Source organism: Taurulus bubalis (genome assembly GCF_910589615.1).
Source record: "Taurulus bubalis genome assembly, chromosome: 9".
NCBI classification, from domain to species: domain Eukaryota; kingdom Metazoa; phylum Chordata; class Actinopteri; order Perciformes; family Cottidae; genus Taurulus; species Taurulus bubalis.
In genome coordinates, this window is record NC_136597.1 from 15,929,131 (window position 1) to 15,951,935 (window position 22,805).

The following is a 22,805-nucleotide window of genomic DNA, read 5'->3' on the forward strand; positions in this document are numbered from 1 at the left end:
CAAGTAGCGCCAGGTTTTTGCTTTTCAGTTAGAGTGTGGATTTCCGCACTTTTTAATTAATTTTAATTAGTGTTGAAAAGATTAGTTGATTGATCAATTAGTAGATCTAAAATGTATTTTGAGGATCAATTAACCATGTAAGTTATTTATCAAGCAAAAAAACATTTGCTGGTTCAATCTTTTGGTTTATGTCTATATTATACAACAACAACAGTAATAATAATCACGTATCTTAGTTGGACAACACAAGCAATTTGACAATGCCACCTTCAGCTCAGTATTTTTCACAGTTGTCTTGTATTTTATTTTAAAATCAACAGATTGATGATGAAAATATTGTTGCAGCAGCTCTGATCTAACTTTACCATTCAAGCAGAGAGTAGCACAGATTCACCTATTCTCATTTAAACAGAAACAAACGTAATAAACAACATACATGCTGCCTCGTATGTTTTCTCCATTAGAGAAGCCAATCCTCAGTTTGAAGCTACTGTTGTGTTGCTGATTCCAATCACTTAAACACAAATCATTTTAAGTATCTAGTAAGTGATTCTTTCAGACACATTATTTAACTGCTCTCTTTAGATTCACTGATCCACAGAGCAGGATGGACTGAAAATCTTCACATTAAACACAACAGCCCTGTTGTGTTGCACCTTGGCTCACACAGTGCAGACCAAAATAACCACAGTGTTATCAGCCTCTCACATGTGTGTCTATGCAAATCTATTCAAAACTTGGCAGCAGTAATTGCTTAGCGCATGTATAACATAGCATCAGTTTATTACAAAACAAATAATTTCTCTACGTCAGCCAGGGTTTCACTGACCACCTATAGTATTATTCATTTTCAATATTTGGTTAACATCTAACTAGTAGGAGACTAATTGAAGAAAAAAGAGGCGTGTTGGGGAGGACAGTGCAGAGCCTGCAAGGGTTTGTGGCAGAATAGATCAGCAACGGCCCAGAAAACAATGGAGATGGAGTAATAAATAAATCTTCTATCTGATAAGTAGCCGGAGGACTGTCAGCAGCAGATTAGAGCCTGTGCCTTTTAAACAAATTGGGTGCTCAAAGAGGCATATTGGCTGTGTGCTCAAGCATGTTTTATAGTGCAGCTCTGTACTGAGACACACAACTCTGTCAGTTCAAACATGACATCATGGTGCAGTTCAAGCAAGTTCAGGTTTTTGCAATTACCCTTCTTAACAAAAGCTGGATACAATGTAAATAGCAAAGGTTATAACATATTAAAGAAATTAGATGTAAAACAAGACAACCAGCCCAAATTAGTTTCTATAATCTAAAAAGTGTGTTTCTGTTTGGGGAATTACTTCACCTGGCAATACAACAAGGTGAAGAATGAACGTTTGTGTTTACATGCAACTTGAAATGCAAACATTAAATATTATAGTTTTACCTTGTTTACCAGGTAGGTAATATATATGTTGTCTTTTTGACAGAATATGTCACACCATATGAGAACATAAAGGATAGGATTTGTCTTTTTACAAATCACATTAACCCCTCGTAATTTAGTTGTTTTATTGTTTTATTTATAGAATATATTTCTATGGATGTGCTTCTGGTATTGTGCATGTTGGCTCACTGGGACATGTGAGTTGAATGGAGACATTGTTAATGGTGTAAGTAACACGTGTCAAAATATCTGCAGTGAAAAAGGACTTGTTTTCACTACATTTCACTGTATGAAAATCAACTTACAGAAAAGTGATGTTATTGGTAATCCATTTCTAGTTATAACTGAACTCAAGCACATTAAAACCTAAAATATCATACGAGCCATTGGCACTAATGTTAAGGAAGTGAGATTAAATGTTTTCGTTGGGTTTGTAAATGGGCAAAATGGGCAAAAACACTGTATGTTGAGTAAAGACATGTTTTGTTCTTTATTGTCTTAGTTTTTTATTTATATGTCACTCTAGCACTTCATTATTGACCTTGAGATGTGTAGGTGTTTAACAACTCACATATGGATGAAGACAATGAGAAAGCTCTGAAAGAGCCGGTAACACAGTTAACATTTAAACTGAGATTCATTAAACTGAACTGCACCAAACAATTACTCCTCTAGGTGATGGAGCAGGTTTTTTATGTATTATGTAACCACTTTAAAAACTCAAAATATCGACACTGATTGCTTACTTTTTCAGGAAGAATGTGCTGAATTGTAAACGACAGTGATGACTGAACATAAAAAAAGGTAAAAAAAAAACAACAAAAAAAAACCTTTATACTGGAGCCTATTAAATGGTTGAAAAAATATCTCTTGGATGTCTGTAATTCTCAATGTTTAACTTGCATCCCCAGTGCTTAATACTGTAGGCTTGACAGAAAACTTAGGCGGCATCTTGTTGAAACGTCCCTGTCCACGGTCCTGAAATCTGCTTTCCCAAGCATGCGTCATGTGACTTCAGCAAGCACTGCCTAGCTCAGCACCAAGCCTACTGGTTTCTGGAGATTTCATGTGAGAAAAGGACGAGACCAGAACCCCTTTCCCTCTCATCTTGCGTTGTTAGACTGTTTTTTCCCCCGCCCCCCCTTTCTGTCTTTTTTTATCGGCCAACGTGGACCTTCAAAGCGCTCGGAGTATGACAAAAGATTTTAGGATGCTGGACTTGTGCTGCTCGTTTCCTCTCTTTTTACTTAAATGCCAACACGGTGAATGCGTCGGACAGAGAGGACAAGCCTGCTGCTAGTGGTCCGCATTCAGAAAGTCAACATCTTGTCTTTCTTGATTTTATTTTTCCCTGGAGCGACTTCAGAAGGATGTAACGACCGATCTACCTTGCGTAGCTGAAGTCTCCTCCTCAAAATGCAGAAGGGAATACGACTTAATGATGGTCATGTCACCTACCTGGGGCTTTTGGCGAAAAAGGATGGTACAAGACGAGGGTGCTTGAGCAAAAAGAGCTCAGACAACACGAAATGGCACACAAAGTGGTTTGCTTTGTTACAAAATATGCTCTTTTATTTTGAGAACGAGTCCAGCTCTCGACCCTCTGGATTATACCTGTTGGAGGGATGCATATGCGACAGGGCGCCTTCACCGAAACCTTCACAGTCAGCCAAGGAGTGTTTGGAAAAGCAGGTATGGAAAGCGTGCGCACACGCACGCACGCACACACACAAACACAAACACACACACACACACACACACACACACACACACACACACACACACACACACACACTCTCTCTCTCTCTCTCTCTTTATCTCTCTCTCTCTCTTTATCTCTCTCTCTCTTTCTCTCTCTGACGCGCGCGCGCGCGCACTGCTTTACTGTTTTTCAGGATTCGTGTTAAAAATATCGACGAGGTGCAACACTGAGTGTAGAATGTGCTCCTTTGCCGCAAACGCCTTTGAACTATTTTAGTTGCGAACAAAGCGCTTTTCTTATGCGTATATTCTTATCATATCCGTTCGCATGATGACCTCAAATTCAGCGCAGCAGAATAGCACGAGGTTCCAGACTGCTGTATTGCACGTTATGTAATCCATGCATGGCATTAATGGTGAGGTAACAATAGTAACACCTAATTATATTACAGCAGCCCTGGCACTGGGCTATGCAGTGTTTTGCTTCAGGTTGCAGCAAACCCGAGCTTGATCCTTCTTGTATTTGTATTGGTGGGATATTTGTCAGTGGTGCATGAAATGTAAATTGTTATTGTTCTTATCAGAGTGATGCATTTGCATCTGGTTGGTCTTACATTTTGCTTTTGACTTTCAGTGATCATATGTTTTATGTTTTAGGGCGGAGAGCGATATACCTCATGCTCCTTTCAACAAAACATGCACAAAAAGTTGTTGCCTCAAGGTTTCCATCTTGTGGTGAAATTATGAAACTATAGCTGAAGCTGAAGAAACAGCAGGGTGCCTGTGATCAGTCAGCTCTCATCATATCCAGATGACCTGAATGAAGTTCAGTCTAATACTAGATTTGTTTTATTTGCATTGGTTTATTAATGGTATCTTTGATGAAGACTCTACACATTGTTAAGGCAGAAACATTAAAATCATAACCACAAATGAAGCAGCACTCAATCTTAAAATATCTCATTTGACTGCTACTTAAAGCATGAAAGTGATAGGTAGAAAGGTTGACAGGTCTGTTGACATCGTTATTGTGAATAAACACTCGATGAACCTAATGCTTCACTGCCACTGGCTCTGCTCTCTCCAGGCTCTGTGCCTGACTGTGCCGGATGTAGGGCTGCCATCCAAAGTGAGTGCAGGCTCTTCCTGTGAACAGCTGCCTTTGTGCTGATGAAGCAGAATGCAACACACTGGCTAATGTTGTGTCAAAAAAGCAGTGCTGCTTCCTCTGAATCATCTTGTTTTACTTGCATACATCAAAAACCTGATAAATAATTGGACATCATTTGTGATAAACTTGAGAGAAGTTGCTTGATTTGCTTTGTTCTGTGAATCCTGTTTGCAGCAAGTAAAATCACTGAGAAGTGCACAGATAATGAATGACTCATGTGACTCTTTTTGTAAACAAACAAACATCCTTTACGAGGGCAAATAGGAGTATGAAGATATCACCTCTATCTCCTATCCCCACCTGGATTTAGGGTGTTGCGCAAACGTTTGAGGAATCCACCATAATCCCTACATTATATTTATCCTCAAATGCAGTTAGTGCGAAAATGATAATGCGTTTGAGCCCGATGTTCCTATGGCAACCCGTATTTGCATCCTAAAGAATTATGCTGTTGGAAGAGGCGGGTTAACAGAGATGAGAGAAGTAGTGTGTCGCATCTCTCCTATTAATGTGAGCGCTATCTGGGCTAAATGTGTTCCTTGCTGTACCTTGGAGGGGTCAGGGTCCATTTATAGAAAACAGCTCGCTCACACTGGGGAAACAGCAGCACTTCAACCAATAACACAAGAAGCTGCCGGAGCAAGACATGGTGGATTTGACTGTAAATCAAAAGATCTGACTAATATTCTAATAAACTAATAGGTATGATATCCTAGTGACGTTGGTCGGGATAAAATATAGTTCCTCATTATAATGAAAGTCGATGCAAGTAGAGTGATTACCAACACTTCACACTTTAGGGAATATACTACTGTATAGATCTCATTATGTGATTCAGGAGAGCCCTGTTACTGTATTGCTGCAATATACAATTATGCTGTTTATCAGTCAGAAGTAATTATACAAGACAAATTAATTATTCTACTCTAATAAGTTGGTTAAATTATGTATTCACTCATATCCAAAGCAAAACAAGTGTTGTTGCCCCCATAACAACAATACTCATCTATAGGTTTTATTAATGCTGTATCAATGTAATTTATCTCTGTTCAGATCAGTAATGATCTTTAAAGGTGCATGACTCAGCCATAAACATAACAGGAAGCAGACAGTGTGCTTAACATTGCCTCACACCAGACACTCACCGCGCTCTTCGAGAGATCATGAGGGAAAACTACAACAACATGCATGCCTCTCTGCCAGAAATAGATTTTCTTTGACGGTAGGATGAATACCTAATGAATGTGAAGATAGAAGAGCAGTCAGCCATGAATAATGATCAGTTGCAGGTTGATAGGCGCCTGTTGAACATCTGCAGGCCAAAGATTAGAGTTTGGTTTCTCTTAGCAACAGTCTACAGAAAGATGACATTTCACTTATGGGAGTTGTGCTATCGTTTAATTATAGCCCACTTTCTGAGGTCTTCCTTATGTTTTAATAAGCAGTATGTGCCATAAGTAGCTCTCATCAAAAAGGCTTTTATCAATAGGATACAAACCCAAAAAACAATTACATTTAAATTTAAAGGAAAATTGCATTATAAGTGTTTTCCTTGATATGCAAAAAGATATTTTCCTATTTATAATTTGCCATTTGGACACTTACAGATAAAATACTCGTACCCACTTTCCAAACCCACAAACATCAATATATTTGATGTAAAGGCAATGGTTGCTCATTTTACATTCATCCAAATAGTTACACCATTTTATCATTTAATCAGTAATAGCAGTAGTGTTAAATCCTAGTTAATTAGTAAGCATCTTTAAATGGTAAAGGCTTTAGTACTCAAAATATTCAGCAAAATATTATGTAAAAGTATTTGAATGGATCCCTACATACAAGAACATTCCAAATAAATGTTTTACAATTTGAAAACCCCAAAGTTGACCCTGAATGACTTATGCTTAATCTATGAAACCTTAGTAAATGCCTTAATTAATAATACAAAAATGTAATATGCTAATAACAAATGAAAACAACAATAATATGTAGTAATACTATTATTATTATTATTATTAATAATAATAATAATACCTTATTTTCCGTTGAGCTTCAGTTGCTAGGAAACAGGTATTGCACAGTTATGTAATAGGCTGTGGATCCGTCCTCCACGTCTTATGGCATTTCCTCCTGGGAGCCAGAGACATCCCAGAAACCGAGCTGGGGAGGCTTCCCTCAGTGCGGCCCATCAAGTGCACTGGTGGGCGAGGACGATGTGGCTTCCCCGGGCCCTGTGTGGTTTTAAATCACCCACTTAATGTTGTCGGCGGTGAGGTAGTGGAACAAACACACAGACAAAAGCAGTGGAGAAGCTTCAGTTAAGCCACGATATAATAGATTTATAAAGGGGTTCTCAAATGGGGGTATGTGTACCACTTGGGTTACGCGTAGGCACTCCAGGGGGAATGTGAGATTAGTAAAAAATATATATTTAAAATGAGGTTCATCACTGGAAAAAGGTTGAGAACGACTGATCTAGACGGTATGCAATAATGCATGCTCCTTTCTGTGTGGAACATACAGCATGTCAGATTGATGATAGTCCTGTTGTTTAATGAGAACCCCCTCCCCTTGTTTGTTTCAGTACTATTTCACCGTCAGCTTCAACCATGAAAATCAAAAGGCGCTCGAGTTACGCACGGAAGACGTGAAGGACTGCGATGAATGGGTGGCTGCGATATCACACGCCAGGTAAAGGCACACGTCAGTGAAATGTTCAGACGTGGCAATTAGAAGTTGAATTAGTCGGTAGAGGCTAAGTCATCTTTGACGTTGACATGGTTTCTTTCATAAGTGGGGTTAAAATATGAGGAATGACTGAAACATGCTTTGTTCACAATAGAAAACCTGATTCCTTTGATGTGAGATAAACTACATACACTGATATGAAATGAATTACTCAACCTTAAATTAAAAAAACGTGTTGTGTGTCTGTGTGTGTGTGCGTGTGTGTGCATGTGTTACAGTTACAGAAACTTGGCCAACGAGCATGAGACTCTCATGCAGAAGTATCTTCATCTGCTTCAGATTGTGGAGACGGAGAAAACAGTTGCTAAGCAACTTCGACAACAGATAGAAGATGGGGAAATAGAAATTGAAAGGCTTAAGTCGGAGGTAATACTCACTGTGATGCTTTTACGCTGAGGAGAAGGGATGTAAACAAAAACAAATACATTATTCAGATTTTGCAGTGCACTCTTTACAACGGTGCCAGGATACCTGATGTCCATTGAGGATGAACGTCCATAAATCTGTTTAATAATCATAGAAAAAAAAAGAAGAAGAAAAACTCATGTAGATTTCCCAGAATGTAAACAAAATGGCTTCAAGCTAAAGATCCAGATCATTGATGTTCATCCTCAATTACTTCTAGCCTCACGAGATGAGAGGTTGTGCAGTTCAGGATGAAGCTTGACTGCTGTTGCACAGGTTACATTTTTACGTCATGATTCAACTTGTTACTTGAGCTGAAGTTAGACTGTCTTGGTGCTTCAGATCAACTCAATTATCCTCCCATTTTATAGAAATATACAAAGAGAATTGGGCATTGTGGCACAACAACAAATACATCTTGTGTTATTATTATTTTATTTGTATAGTTATTATTAGTATTGGTAGTTGTACACATACGTATTACAAAATGTGTTATTGTCCCGTCCTCTCTCCTCAGCACAAGAAACAGCTGAACCAGTGATATGAATTAATAATAAGTAATGATGGACTATGCTGACCATTGCTATGTTTTGTCTCAAATGTTTATAAAGTCTTGTGAGAGGACAAACATGGAAGCACTGCTCCATCACAGAGAGAAACGTGTTCAGGCCAACCACACTCCACTTTGCATCTCCTCTCAGAAACAATGCCTCCAATAAGGCTGTGTTCTCCAGATCAAATGGTCATTTTACTTTAATGTGCAAATGTGATGCTTGAAATCAAATTATGCGCAGAATATGCATGAACACGGCTTTATATTGTGTCTCTTCTATGAAATGCAATGACAATTAACTCTCGTGCCTTCTACAAAGTAAATGGAGGCACTTAGCTTCAAACAACTCAAGGCAGCTCCAGTCTGTTTACCTCTTATCAACAGGCAGAACAGTTTGCAACATAATGCATTTAAATGACCATTGTAAATAAATATTGATGCAGCAGTACCAGCGAAGTGAACACAACTAGTTTAGTCAGGCTAATGTCTCAGTGTTGACAGTGAGTGCTCACAGGTCCTGTCCTGGTGACTCACTTTGTTAACATGCTGCTACAGTAAGTGTGAAGAAGAGAAGTATGTGAGTGGGAATGACTGGTCTTTTTTTGTGGTTGCCTAAATGGCAGATCTCTGGGCTGCTCAAAGACAATGAGAAGATTCACGCAAGCCCTGCAGCCGCCCCAACTGATGACGACTCAGAAATCAAGAAAATCAAAAAAGTAAAGCACATGATTTAAACCAGTTGCTACATTTTTAGAGTATCTTAGGATACTGGGAAACTAACCACCGCCTTTAAAACTTCAGGTCCAGAGCTTCCTGCGAGGCTGGATCTGCAGGAGGAAGTGGAAGACAATCATCCAGGATTACATCCGCTCACCGCATGCAGAGAGCATGAGGAAGAGGAACCAGGTGGTGTTCAGCATGTTGGACTCGGAGGCCGAGTACGTCCAGCAGCTTCACATCCTGGTGAACAACTTCCTGAGGCCGCTCCGCATGGCAGCCAGCTCCAAGAAACCGCCCATCACCCACGATGATGTCAGCAGCATATTCCTCAACAGGTTGGGTCCTCTCATCCCACAGAGAACTTCCATTCATTTCCTTACAAAATGTTATCATCTTAAAGTAAAAAAAAATAATTAGAGCTATGGAGCAATTCAATTGTGAGTGGATGTACCATTTGTTTACATCGCATGCATTATTCTAGTGATCGCCAGCTGGTGTCAGTAACGGGTCAAGGAATGTAACAATATGCCAACAAAAGGAAAGAAAAGACAACTGCTATAGCTAGCAAAAGTATGTACAAAAAAAAAGGCAGATAAAGACAAACTTCAAATCAACTTTTGCAGATGTTTAATGAGAAAGGAAATGCATTATTTGACTCCAAGGATACATACAATCTGTTTATTATTACTTTTAACGTAATAAAAGCAATATTTACTTATAGTAGTATAACTGTTCTCTATTTCAACCAATAACTGTGAGGAACTTTTAAGTGGTTATGAAACAGTCTTTATTCAATACTGATGACAACATATGACCAACATAAGTAAACAAGACTATTAGCAAGAGGAGTCTATTTATACATAACTATTCTTAATTATTGTCATTGGTGCCATCGTATTGGATTCCAACACCTAGCCTCGCTGCATCGGCACTATACCGCTGGAGGTCCAGGCCGTATTGCGAGGCCCACTAGAGGGAAGGGAGGCACCAGAGAACCAGAGCAGGGCAGAATGTCTGTCCCTTCTGTGGTCAAATGAGAGGTTTTCTAAAGGGAATCTGGTGCTCGTAAACACTAACACTTTGGTCCACAGACGCCGCCAAAAGCTACAGAAAAGGAAAGTTCCTTGTCATGTAGTAGCTTTAATATAAATAAAATTCCTATGAAGAAAGATATGAAGACATCGGCAAAGAATAACCCAAAATGTGAGCTGTATGCTGTCTATTGCATCATCTACAAACAATGATTCTCTCATATTAGCTTCAATGTTCCAGATTGAATGTTGTGTCCCTTTAGACACATATTTGCCAGTCCCGCAGACAGTACAATGGAGACAATAATCTGCATGCACCGTCATTGGCCTTTTCAGAATCCACCCACAGTCCTCCCAGCTCATACACACTACCTGTCGTCACGGCTGTCCTTTACCACAATTTCCCTGGGTGTTGGTAGAATTAATAACACAAACTCTGTATTTCTTGCCGAAGATAATCAGTTTTTCTGTCTTCTTTTTCAGTGAAACTATCATGTTTCTACATCAGATATTTTACCAGGGTCTAAAAGCCAGAATAGCGAGCTGGCCAACATTAGTGCTGGGTAAGAACTGTTTCATTTTCGTGCCTTTTATCATATTGTTACTATTTTGAAACCTGTGTGAAATGTCATTAAAGGTGATGGGGAAAGAGTCCACCGAAGGATCCCTCGGTTTTGTTGTGTCATTATTACACTAAAGTTGGTATTGATCTCTCTGTAGCCGACCTGTTTGACATCCTGCTGCCCATGCTGAACATCTACCAGGAGTTTGTGAGGAACCACCAGTACAGCCTGCAGATCCTGGCTCACTGCAAGCAGAACCGAGACTTTGACAAGCTGCTGAAGCAGTACGAGGCCAAGCCCGACTGTGAGGAGAGGACTCTGGAGACCTTCCTCACCTACCCCATGTTCCAGGTGAGCTCATTCGTCTCACTGATATACACAAGAAATAAAGGCAGGCCCATTTGTTTGCTGCAAAGTTGCAGCCTGGAGCCATATTTTGTCATTAATTCTGAGCTTTGGCAGCCACTCTGGGCCAAGTTCTTCTTTCCATAAAGAAATGTTACCCTTGGGCAATATAATTCACCAACGTAATACTAGTTGGCTAAGGCTATGCCAATGAAGCTCTGTTGTGGCTGTCTGTAAAGCAGTTAGCCGTTTTGTTTTTGGGATATTCAAAGATGGACATTTTTAAAGGCACTGTCTGTGATCCAAATGACAACAATAATGAAGGCCCGTCACCAATGTACAACACTTATATCTGGAATCTACTATCACTCCCAGAATAAATGAATGGCATGTCCGTCACGTCTATATATTTTTTATATTGTATCTGTAATGAATACAGTAACTATATGTAGTTTTTGATTTCCAGACATTTTATCCTGCTCTCTTCCTATTTCTTTTACAATGTCACTTTTTACTTTTAATAAAAAATTTTCAAGGCTTGTAAACATTTAAATTATACAGTACATTTAGTTATGACCTGCTGTAGGTGTGTCGTACTCAGAAAATAACACTGGACAGCATATTGCCCATGTTGCCCATATCTCCCTAATTGCAATTAACCAGCAGGGCATGACCCTGAAAAGCAGTTTTAGTCGATCTATTAACTCAGGCTAAATTGGCGATGAAAGATGAGCCCAATGGCTTTGGAGAAAACCTACCATCCAACTCAGTAGTGGATGTCATTTGCAATTTGGATGATGAATGATAGTGCCATTGAGTGTTGGTGTGGTGCCAAAAATGACCATACAACGTAGGATTAAGTTATAATTGTAATTAAATCTCTATTTTGCCCATCATGGCTCGATGAGGATTTGGCTTCAGAGATTCGCCTCCTTCTTGAGCACTGATTGGCTCTCTGAGCATATTATATCATCCTTGATTAAGAACAGAAACTGCAGGCATTTGTCTGCTTTTGCTCAGAATATCCTGTAGTGTTTTCATGTCTATAAAAAGCAGTTGTTTTTTGAATCTCAGGCTTTAATATTGGCTCCTTTCTGGCAAGGCATGCAGTTTCCTGACAGTCCTCTCTGCTGGGGCCTTCTGCAGGCTGTGCTGTGTTGATAATACATTTTGCTGATGAGTGTAGATTGTGTTCTCCACTGATCTACTTCTCATTAGTGTATGTACAAGTTGGCACATGTGTATTCCTGTGTGTGCATCTTTGTTACATTTATGCATGCATGTAAGCATCTTATATTTGAGTGAGACTCCTCTGTTGCTATATCTTGTTGTCTTGCTATTCTGTTTCTGTAGATTCCCCGCTACATTCTTACACTCCATGAACTTCTGGCCCACACGCCCCATGAACATGTAGAGAGAACCAGTCTGGACTACGCCAAATCTAAGCTGGAGGAGCTTTCCAGGTACTTTCATGTAATAAAAGAGTTGCATGTTATCTCGACTAGGCAACACCACAGACCACCAGTATGATGATTATCATGTTCTCTGTAATAGTATAGTACAACAAAAAACATTAAATACAATTTGAGGAAAATATTAAGTACAAATTGAGTAAATATTTATTTTGTTACCCATAATAACATCCAGAGGATGTAATCCTTTTAAACCCTGAGTAATACTTCTTGTGTTTCTTGCGTTCTTGTGTAATTTCTTCTTCTCATGTTTCCTACTGGATCCTATACTGTCCTATATCTATTGAATCAGAATGATTGAATGACCCTTTTCCATAGAATCATGCACGACGAAGTGAGTGAGACCGAGAACATCAGGAAGAACCTGGCAATAGAGCGCATGATTGTAGAGGGCTGCGAGATTCTCCTCGACACCAGCCAGACGTTTGTAAGACAAGGTAACGGCTTCCTTCAAGCGCTGTATTTCAGATCCTAGAAACCTCCAATTCCACAGAAAAGCAGAGTCGCGGCAGAAGGGGATTTCCTGTCCCTCCTTACCTTTCTGACAGCCTGATCTTGCATCTTCAGTCCTGTATTAAGCAGGAAATTCTCTGTTTTTAAAGAATACTCTTGCTCTCTCTGAGGAACAATGTGTACTCCTTGTGAGGATTTCCAAGTGTAATTAGACAGTTCAGAGGCAAACTGATGATGAATCTGGGACTGTAAATGTCACCAACAGGCCTTGATGGATGAGGAAGGGGAAAACAGATATAGTAGATTATTTCATCCTGAGCATCCCATGTGACTCTACTTGTATTCATATGTAAAGGAAGGCAAAAAAGGCAATTTGATATTGATTATTTATTTTATTCAGTTTCTCCACTGCCTTCCTACTAATTTTTCTATTTTTTTAACCCCCCCCCCTTGTCTTTGCCTCTTTTCCATTTGTCTTTCTCTTTTTCTCATCCCCCTTCTATTTGCACACACTCTTTTATTACCACATACAGGATCTCTCATCCAGGTGCCGATGAGCGAGAAGGGCAAGATCACCCGTGGGCGACTGGGCTCTCTGTCCCTGAAAAAGGAGGGGGAGAGGCAGTCTTTTCTCTTCTCCAAGCATTTAATCATCTGCACTCGGGGTTCTGGAGGAAAGCTTCATCTCACCAAGGTGAGCCTGTGCTGCTGAGCTAACAGTGGAGCTGCTCCTTATTTTAGACATCACGATCTTACGGCACCGTGAATAAAAAAACTGAATCTCGGGGCTAAATTGAACGGATTAACTGACAAGAGATGAAAGCTACAGAGTTAGCGATGTCATGGCTTTTATCAGCGGCAATGACCACTGGAGCTCCACACGATCATACAAGTATATGCATGCACGCACGCACGTACACACACACACACACACACACACACACACACACACACATACACACACAGGCTCATTGAACATGTTTGAAAGCAGATTGATGTCCCTTTGATGTGTGTTATGGAGCGGTTTAGTAGTATTACTCAACATTACAAAGGACAATTGATGCTTGGAGTCTAACATGAGACCAAAAAGCTTTCAACTGAAGGCTTTACATACATATAGTTCTAGTAAAACTAAGGTCTTCTTGTGAGATGTTTTACAATTTGAAACCTGCAATAACTGATTTATTTTTCCAAGATGTGAGCCTAACATTGACATATCATCACTTTTTAAGTTGATATGGCAAACATGTAAGCAAACAGTTCCTTATTTACACATAACTCAAACATTCCCAGTATAGCAGTCAACTGACTGATGAACCTTATATGAACTTTGTAGTCTAAATGCACATTTTTTTGTCAAAAAAAAGCTTGGAGGAATGAAACTAAATATATATATATATATATTGTATGTTGTTTTCAGAATGGAGTAGTCTCGCTTATAGACTGCACGCTATTGGAGGACCCTGAGGGGACGGATGATGAGTGTGAGTGTTTTATTCATACTGCAGCTGACAGAGATATGCATCATACGTACAAAATGTGTGCTAATGTATATAATGTATGATTACAATTTTATAATTTTATTATTATTTTATATTTGATTAATATTTTATAATTCATATTTGAAACAATTGAAAAAAACTTTTGACACTAAACTAACACAGACTCTAAACACATACACAAATAAAGACTGATTTCTCCTATTTTTAGCCAAATGTTGACATTTGTTGACAATGTCGTCCAGTTTTAGTTTCCTATTCCAGTAATACAGAACAAACCCTTGGATGTATGCCTTTCTATGTCTTTACTGTTTATGTGCATGAATGTATGGAGAAAAGGACATCCAGTTATGTCTGTGTTTGCCTCAAAGCCAAATCAGACAAGAGCGGCCAGGACATGGAGCACCTGGACTTCAAGATTGTCGTGGAGCCAAAGGACAGCCAGTCATTCACAGTCATCCTGGTGGCCTCCTCGAGGCAGGAGAAGTCTGCATGGACCAGTGACATCAGCCAGGCACGTCAACACGCATCACAGTCTCCAGCAGTCAGACGTGAAGCCAAGGATGTCGGCAGAAAGCTTGCACGTTACAGACCTCACTAACATATCCTCTGTCCTCTCTGTTTACTTCTACGGCATCTGTCCCACAGTGCATAGACAACATCCGCTGCAATGGGCTGATGATGAATGCCTTCGAAGACAACTCCAAAGTCACAGTGCCACAGATGATCAAGTAAGCCTTATTTTATTTACAGTCCATGCATCTCTTTGCAGCATTCATTTATAATTTTGTTCTAATTATTATAATTTTTTTGAGCAGGTCAGATTCAAGTCTGTACTGCGATGACGTGGACATCCGTTTCAGTAAGATGATGAACTCCTGCAAGGTGCTGCAGATTCGCTACGCCAGTGTCGAGCGCCTGCTGGAGAGACTGACTGACCTCCGTTTCCTCTCCATCGACTTCCTCAACACTTTCCTGCACTCCTATCGCGTGTTCACCACAGCTGAAGTGGTGCTAGACAAACTCATCACCATCTACAAGAAGCCCATCAGTGCCATCCCTGCTCGGTCAGTCAAGTTACATGTGGAAATATTTGAATGTTGCGAGGTTGTTGACGGTAGATAAACAAATCTTATGAGATATGTTCGGCATCCTTCCAGACTCTATGCTGCATGAAGAGGAGACTGATCTATAATGATGTGAAGCTTTGTCGTCCTCTCATGAATGCAAGGAATGTGCACGATCCAAGAAGCTTGCAAGTTTAACCTTTAGGTTCAACTACAGCAATACAACGTGTTTCCTTCTGTTTCATACCAGCCATTATGGGTTTTTTTGGGGGATATATACTGAAGGTTAGTTTCACCTGAGGAATCTCACTCCAGACACAAAGGCAGTACATTCTTTTCAGCATCTCTTACAAACAGCATAAAACAAGAATAAATCAACAACTTGGAGATGTTACTGATTTCCGGAAAGCAACATCCATATGAATAATACATTTTGAAATGGTCACATGATAGATGACCATGTGTGAAATTAGTTGGTTGTGGTGTTTATTGTGTGATAGATAGATAGATGACCATGTCCTTTCTTATCCGTTTCTTGCAAGTCCAAGGTCATGCCAAAGAGGTACATTTAGGATGGTTATGAGGGTGAACAGTGAGTCTGGTGATCAGGGATATTTGTTATGTGTGTTCCATGTGACATTAGTGTTCACATAATGTATGGGAGACTAGAACGGTGAAGTCCAGGGATCTTGGAAGCTTTGTGTCAGCATTTGGGGAGTTTGATTTGTTGGTTTATGTGAGCACAGAAAGGCAGCAGATGGAGCAGTAGATGAAGACAGGCTCTAGGATGCTTCAGTGTCACTGTTTGTGTGTGTATTTATGTGTGTATTCAGTGATCAAAGGCCGTAATTGGGTCCAGTCTCTCCTGTCTGCCTGGGAACGTCTCAAATGGGCTCTGTCGCTCTATGGCAACCAACTTTGGTGCTGCAGAACCCCACCCTCCCCTCCTCCCTCTCCTTGTCTGCAAAGATCCATAGTGTGAAATATTGACGAAGTGTTGCAGTGAAGCTAGCTCACCACTCCGCGGGCCTAGAGCGAAGGCCCCCACTGTGGGGTTCAGATCACGGGGAGCTCCCCATGCCCATGCCCTGCAGCATGCTCTCCCGTGGCGCTTGTCATGTCACTGTAAGACACCTACACTTGGCTGCTTGTGTCAGCAATGGCCATGCGCACTATCGCTCTGTGCTATTTATGGGAACCCGTGAGGTCGCCAGGAGGGTGGCAGGGAGTGGGAGAGGTTTTCTGCAACACTGCAGCTTGTATCCTGCTCTAAAACAACGAGACACGGCTGCAAAGAGACTTCTGGTTGCTGGGAGGACTTGGGGTACATACATTATTTGGGAGGTGTTGTGTATTTAGCTAAGCTTTTAAAACAGAGAATAGTTACCACATATCAAAGAAAAATATTCCGATGTCCTAAATTCAAATGCATATATCATCCCCTTAATGCAGGTCCCTGGAGTTATTCTTTGCCAGCAGTCAGAACAGTAAACTCTTGTATGGAGAGCCTCCCAGCTCCCCCAGAGCCAGCAGAAAGTTCTCCTCCCCTCCTCCTCTCACTATCGCCAAGAATTCATCCCCAAACCGCCGGCGCAAGCTCTCCCTCAATATCCCCATCATCACTGGGGGCAAAGCTCTTGACCTGGCTGCCCTCAGCTGCTCCTCAAATGGCTATGCAAGCATGTACTCAACCGTATCCCCATTCAGCAAGACCACCTTGGACATCAACAAACTGTATGTGTCCACTCCCATCTCGAGCAAAATCCCTGATGAGGGAGAGGACAAGAAGGACAAGGCAGAGGATGCATCAGTGACCAAACAAGGTTGGTCAGCAAGAGTCAATTAACACCAGTATTCCAATTTTGATTTGCAGAAATTATGGTGTTGACATTTTTGTGTTTTGATACAGATCACTCTGTACGAGAAGAAAGTGATAATGATCCAAACCAGAGTGATGAAGGGGATCCAGAAGCCTCTCCCATCAAATCGCCAACCACCCCAAAAAACATCAAATGCAAAAACTCCTCAGGTAGATTTTGTCCTAAACATGTACAGTGATATAATTACGATGTACGACGACACCAACATGCCACCAATCCACTGCAGCAGCTAGTTCCATATTTATTAGAGCCCTCTGCACTATTTTGTTTGAACACAGTAACAGACTAAATAATAAAAACAATACTTGTAGCTGAATGTTTATTTGTATTCTTAGGTTTAGAAAAGGGCCACAATTTACTGTCTGCAAGTTGTGGAATGGTTTGTTTTGCTCTCACTTTGCAAATGTCAATTAATGAATTGTTCTTATGCAAAAACCAACAGAAAAACAACCTGCCACTGTGAAGTGTAATACATATAAAGTATAAACTGGTTGATGTTTATGATCATGTGGGGAAAGCCAATGCTTGGCTTCAGTAGGTGGTACGGAAACTTGTGTCATAGCAACTACATAAAGAGCGTGTTTTCCCTTCCGCCCCCACTAATGAGGCTGTTTCACTGGAGCCAAGATTATCTCTGCCTTCTAAATCTCATGACAAAATCACACAATGGAGTTTAAAGGAATCTATTGTGTGAAGTAAAGAATTAACTGAAATTGTGAAGCAGCGAGTGCTTAGCTGCTTATGATCAGTCTATGTGCAGGGTTTAAACATAGCAGACTGCAGAGAATCTGTTGATTCCTCTGTTATGCTGATATTTGGTGGCTATATTTAGCTGCAACCATCTTGAATATCAAAGCCTCTTGTAAAGGAAAGTCTGGAGGGAAACTGTTATGTTGGCTTATAGTGCCCCCTAGTGGATGTTTGTACAACAAGAAGCAGATCGTTCTGCAGTCAGTAAAGATTCAGCTAAACTCAGTAATATGAACAATATACTACAAACACTTGTCTGTACCTTTGTGTTATGTCTCTCTTCAAACTGATCACAAAACAAAATGTACATGCCACCAAAATCCGTCTCTTGCCATTTTCCAAAGGGTTATTCTCTTTTATAAAATGTTATTTGTGCCTCCCTGTAGAGTTCTCACTGTTTTCCTACAACAATGGCATGGTGATGTCCTCATGTCGAGAGCTGGATAACAACCGCAGTGCCCTGTCCGCTGCCTCCGCCTTTGCTATTGCTACAGCTGGAGCGAATGAGGGCACACCTACTAAGGAAAAATATCGCCGGATGTCCCTCGCCAGTACTGGTACAAACATGTATTCACTATTCCATGAGGGCTAGGGTCCAGATTCAGTCAGTGGTGAACATAATGGTTATGTTAAAATTGCACCATGTCAGGTCAACTGATATTAGATGTGTGGGTTCCTAAAACGTTGATGCTCTTTGTTGTCAAAGCTGTAATATGTCACAGTGATAAGAGCTTGATGTAGAAAACCAATTGATATGTTTTCTGCAGGCTTCCCAACAGATCAGAGAAATGGAGACAAAGAGTTTGTGATCAGACGAGCAGCGACAAACAGAGTCCTGAATGTCCTGAGGCACTGGGTGTCCAAACACTCTCCGGTAAAGCATCCCCAACAAAGTTCAAGGCACAGTTACAAGCACATGATATATAAGCACATATCCTGCTGGAACACTACCATACTTTACAAATGCATATACCGAGTAATTGCCTCTTATCATATTGATCCTGTAAGTCAGATTTTGTAGCAGAGAAACACACATTTTACATGTATTTCATTTTGTATTTCTGTAACTGATTTTAGACTCAAAATAACATTTTATTTCCATCATCTAGTCAGTTCAAAAACAATGTGGCATAAAATAAAATGAAGATTCTTGTCTTGGAAGTGTAGTCATTTAATGCACGTCCCAGGATGCCTTTGGCCAATCCCAAGGCCAGCTGCTGAATGTATTGTATCATGGGCATCATCTGGTTTGTTTTTGTTAACATTTGCTATGCAAAAAACAGTTTTCATTGCATAATAAATTGTACAGAGAAACCTTTCTTTAAGGACTCTTTGTCAATAAAGGATGAGAAAGTTGTCAAGAAAACTGAGCAATAATTGGTTCAATGAAAAATAAAGCACATTATCAAATCTAAAAAACAGAGAATAAAACAAGTTGGTGATTAATGATCAAATAGTTTTGAAGCCACATGCCACATGTGTATGTGTGCGGTCTGTCCCTTCTCCAGGACTTTGAGAGCAACAATGAGCTGAAGACAAAAGTGATTGCCTTCCTGGAGGAAGTGATGCATGACCCTGAGCTGTTGACCCAGGAGAGGAAAGCAGCAGCCAACATCATTAGGTACTGTTTTGTGCAGTTTGATTTGTGGATTATTATGTACACCCAAAATTTGAAAAAAAAGTATACTATGCATATGTCAGAGCTTGACCTCTTTTTTTCAGGACTTTAACTCAGGAAGACCACGGTGACAATCAGATCACCCTCGAAGACGTGACACAACTGGTGAGTGAATCCGCTGTTCATACATTTTAGTGTGGTGGTTATAAAACACGAAATAAAAAAAGCAAATACATGCACATTAAGACAGTTTAACCAGAAGCACGCACATTAGAGCGTCCTATTTTCATTATTGATTAATCAGATGAATATTTTCTCAATTAATGACCTCTAATGACCCCTTAAGTGACCTCTCCAAATGCCTTTTTTTTCAACGTACAGTCCAAAATCCCAAAATATTTGGTTTACACACAGAAGATCAAGAAGGCCAAGAAATATTAACATTTGCGAGGCTGGAAAACAGAATCTCTGTTCTTAAAAAATGTTATGATAAATTATGGTTGCTGATTAATTTTCTGTCTCTCAACTCAGCAAATTAATCGACAAGTTGTATGAACTCTAATCCACATCAACTTAAAAGTAGATTTGCACACTTTGGAGATCTAAATTGGACATTTCTCTACCCAAAAAAAGTCCATCCATTATCTTTACTGATCCAGGGCCGGGTTGCACAGGACAGCAGGCTTAAAAGGGTATTCCAGATGTTCTTCTACCCAGCAATGTTTTCCAGCTCTTCCTGGGGAACCCCAGTTCAGACATGATCAATAATCCGTGCAGCAAATTCCGGGTCTACCTTAGGGCCTCTAATGGTGTTGGACGTGCCCAGAAAACCTCTGAGGGAGGTGTCCGCCTCAAATCACATGTTAATTTAATGCATAATTTGACCCCACTTGTGAACAAGAACCCGAGATACTTGAACTTCCTCGCTTGGAGCAGTCAATCTCTCCTAACACGTACGGTGCAATCCGTAATTTTCTGGCAGAGAGCAATGGCCTCAGACTTGGAGGTACTGACTCTCATCCCGACCTCTTTAACACTCGGCTGCAAACCATCTCAGTGCATTCTGAAGGTCACATTCTGATAGAACCAACATCACTACATCATCCTGCATCAGCTCTAAATCCCTTTCCCGGCCGAGAGGTGACATTCCATGTGGATTTTTCGGGTTGTGCCAAGGAGTAAATCTAATCCACTGAACCATTGCCCAGTCTCAAGAAAACTTGTCCTAGTATTTATGTTCTGTGTTTCACTAATTTGTTACATCGTTTTGATCGGTTTTGGGCTGTTTTGTTTCTCTTAGATGGGTGAAGGGAAGGTTGAGCACTTTGAGACTCAGTCTGCGTTGGAGATCGCAGAGCAGCTCACTCTGCTGGACCACTTGGTGTTTAAGGTCATCCCATATGAGTGAGTGCCATCCCATCTCAGCTGCATGTCTGTGGCCAAGAAGGACACATGGACCAATTCAGTGTTCACATTTCATGTTTCAATCTGTTCACAGGGAATTCTTTGGACAAGGCTGGATGAAGAATGACAAAAATGAGAAGACGCCATACATCATGAGAACAACAAAGCACTTCAATGATGTATGTTCCAATGAATCAACAAGCACCTTACACTTGTTCTATATTTGTGATTGTGAAATGATCATATTGAGTATTCGTTTCTCTCTTTCCTTTGCAAGATAAGCAACCTTATTGCCACAGAGATCCTGCGCTGTGAAGACGTGGTCACTCGAGTGTTGGTGATAGAAAAATGGGTGGCTGTAGCAGACATCTGCCGCTGTCTGCACAACTACAACGCCGTGCTCGAGATCACCTCGTCCCTCAACCGCAGCTCTGTCTTCCGTCTCAAGAAGACCTGGCTCAAGGTTTCCAAGCAGGTGTGAATCTCCCTCAGTATGGTTTGTTTAACTATTTCTTCCTAATGTGCTTTGTGTTATCATTAATTGTGTCTTGATAACCCTTTCTTGTAGACAAAGGCATTGATTGACAAGCTGCAGAAGCTGGTCTCATCAGAGGGGAGGTTCAAAAACCTGAGAGAGGCTTTGAAGAAGTGAGATCAGTTCAAGGACATAATTTTGTACTGGATCAATAAAGCAAGCATGCAGTTCAAGTGGATGATGTGTGTTTTTTTTCCCCACCAGCTGTGATCCTCCCTGTGTGCCCTATCTGGGGATGTACCTCACAGACCTGGCTTTCATTGAGGAGGGAACGCCAAACTACACAGAAGACAGCTTGGTCAACTTCTCAAAGATGAGAATGGTCGGTGTCCGGACGCATGAGAGTGTGCAAGTGTGTGTTTTAGTTGTGTGTTCAAAATTTAACATTCTGTTTCTCATGTTATTTTCAGATTTCTCACATCATCAGAGAAATCAGGCAGTTTCAGCAAACAGCATACAAGATTGACCTGCAACCAAAGGTAAATTAATACCAAAACCTTTCTGGCTTGTGACACGTTAATAAAAGCGATAACAAATGCGGAGGCCAAGTGCTCAATCAGTTTCACAAGCACCTGTAGTGAGTCCAGGGGAACGTAAGGTTCTTTTGATCACAGGCATTTGCTCTTCAGGCACTCATAAGTCGAGCAAGAAGAAGAGGTCAAGTCAATTTTTTTATACAGCACAATATCACAAATTTGCCTGAAGGGGTTTTACAGCTTATGACACTCTCTATTTGTAGTCTCTAGATCCTTCTTTGTTATATTAAATGCCTTGCTTTCATCAGACATGTTGGTTTCAAACACTTTTAACCTCAGGGTATCAGGGTAACAGGGCAGAAAAAGTCAAAGTCAACCTAATAAAAAACATTCTTCTGAGTTTGTTTTAATTTTTAAACTTTTCAGGAGGCCTGAAGAGAAAATGGCAACAAAACAAAAAAATCAGATTTTGTATAACATAAATATATTGTTTTATGCTTTACTCTGCTATTAACCGTATTGTGTTATAACCACTTGGTGGTGGTGCTGACATCCAAAGTGTTGCAGGGTCAACTAGACAGATTGTTAAACAATATGAAGAATAGGAAATCTGAAAAATATATGCTACATAAATTATAATTTATTTTTACATTTTTGTTTTATATGTAAATTAGTGGATTATGATTAAAATAACTCATAAAATGAGCCTATAGACATATGCTACCAATAAGGATGTGCTACATCTAGTCATCGCCTTAGGCGACACAAACCAACATGTTGGTAACCTTAAAGATAGTCAATGATTTTTGTTGCCTTTTTTGTGTTGTTTGAAAAGTGTGCAGATTCAATGAAGGTTAATTCCTGAAACTTGCTTTTGTTTTGTCTTTTAATCTTCCAGGTAGCCCAATATCTACTGGATAATAGCTTTGTTCTGGATGAAGAAAGCATGTACGAAGCCTCTCTCAGAATTGAGCCTAAAGTGCCCAACTGA

The 22,805-nt window shown here is 40.3% G+C and overlaps 1 protein-coding gene across 1 annotated transcript; it reads left to right on the plus strand.

The window, feature by feature from the left end:
- Positions 1–2,836: 2,836 nt before the first annotated feature.
- On the plus strand, positions 2,837–22,805 carry rasgrf1 (Ras protein specific guanine nucleotide releasing factor 1; the record flags this gene model as incomplete). The annotated part of the gene is made up of 27 exons (XM_079223171.1): positions 2,837–3,112; positions 6,880–6,986; positions 7,262–7,409; positions 8,625–8,717; positions 8,803–9,056; positions 10,236–10,315; positions 10,473–10,666; positions 12,014–12,123; positions 12,451–12,569; positions 13,119–13,279; positions 14,006–14,069; positions 14,456–14,598; positions 14,733–14,815; positions 14,903–15,151; positions 16,604–16,974; positions 17,061–17,180; positions 18,168–18,338; positions 18,549–18,655; positions 19,290–19,402; positions 19,504–19,564; positions 20,700–20,803; positions 20,898–20,982; positions 21,081–21,278; positions 21,372–21,451; positions 21,543–21,660; positions 21,749–21,817; positions 22,713–22,805. 27 exons carry the CDS (start codon positions 2,837–2,839, stop codon positions 22,803–22,805), a joined length of 3,771 nt encoding a protein of 1,256 aa, XP_079079297.1.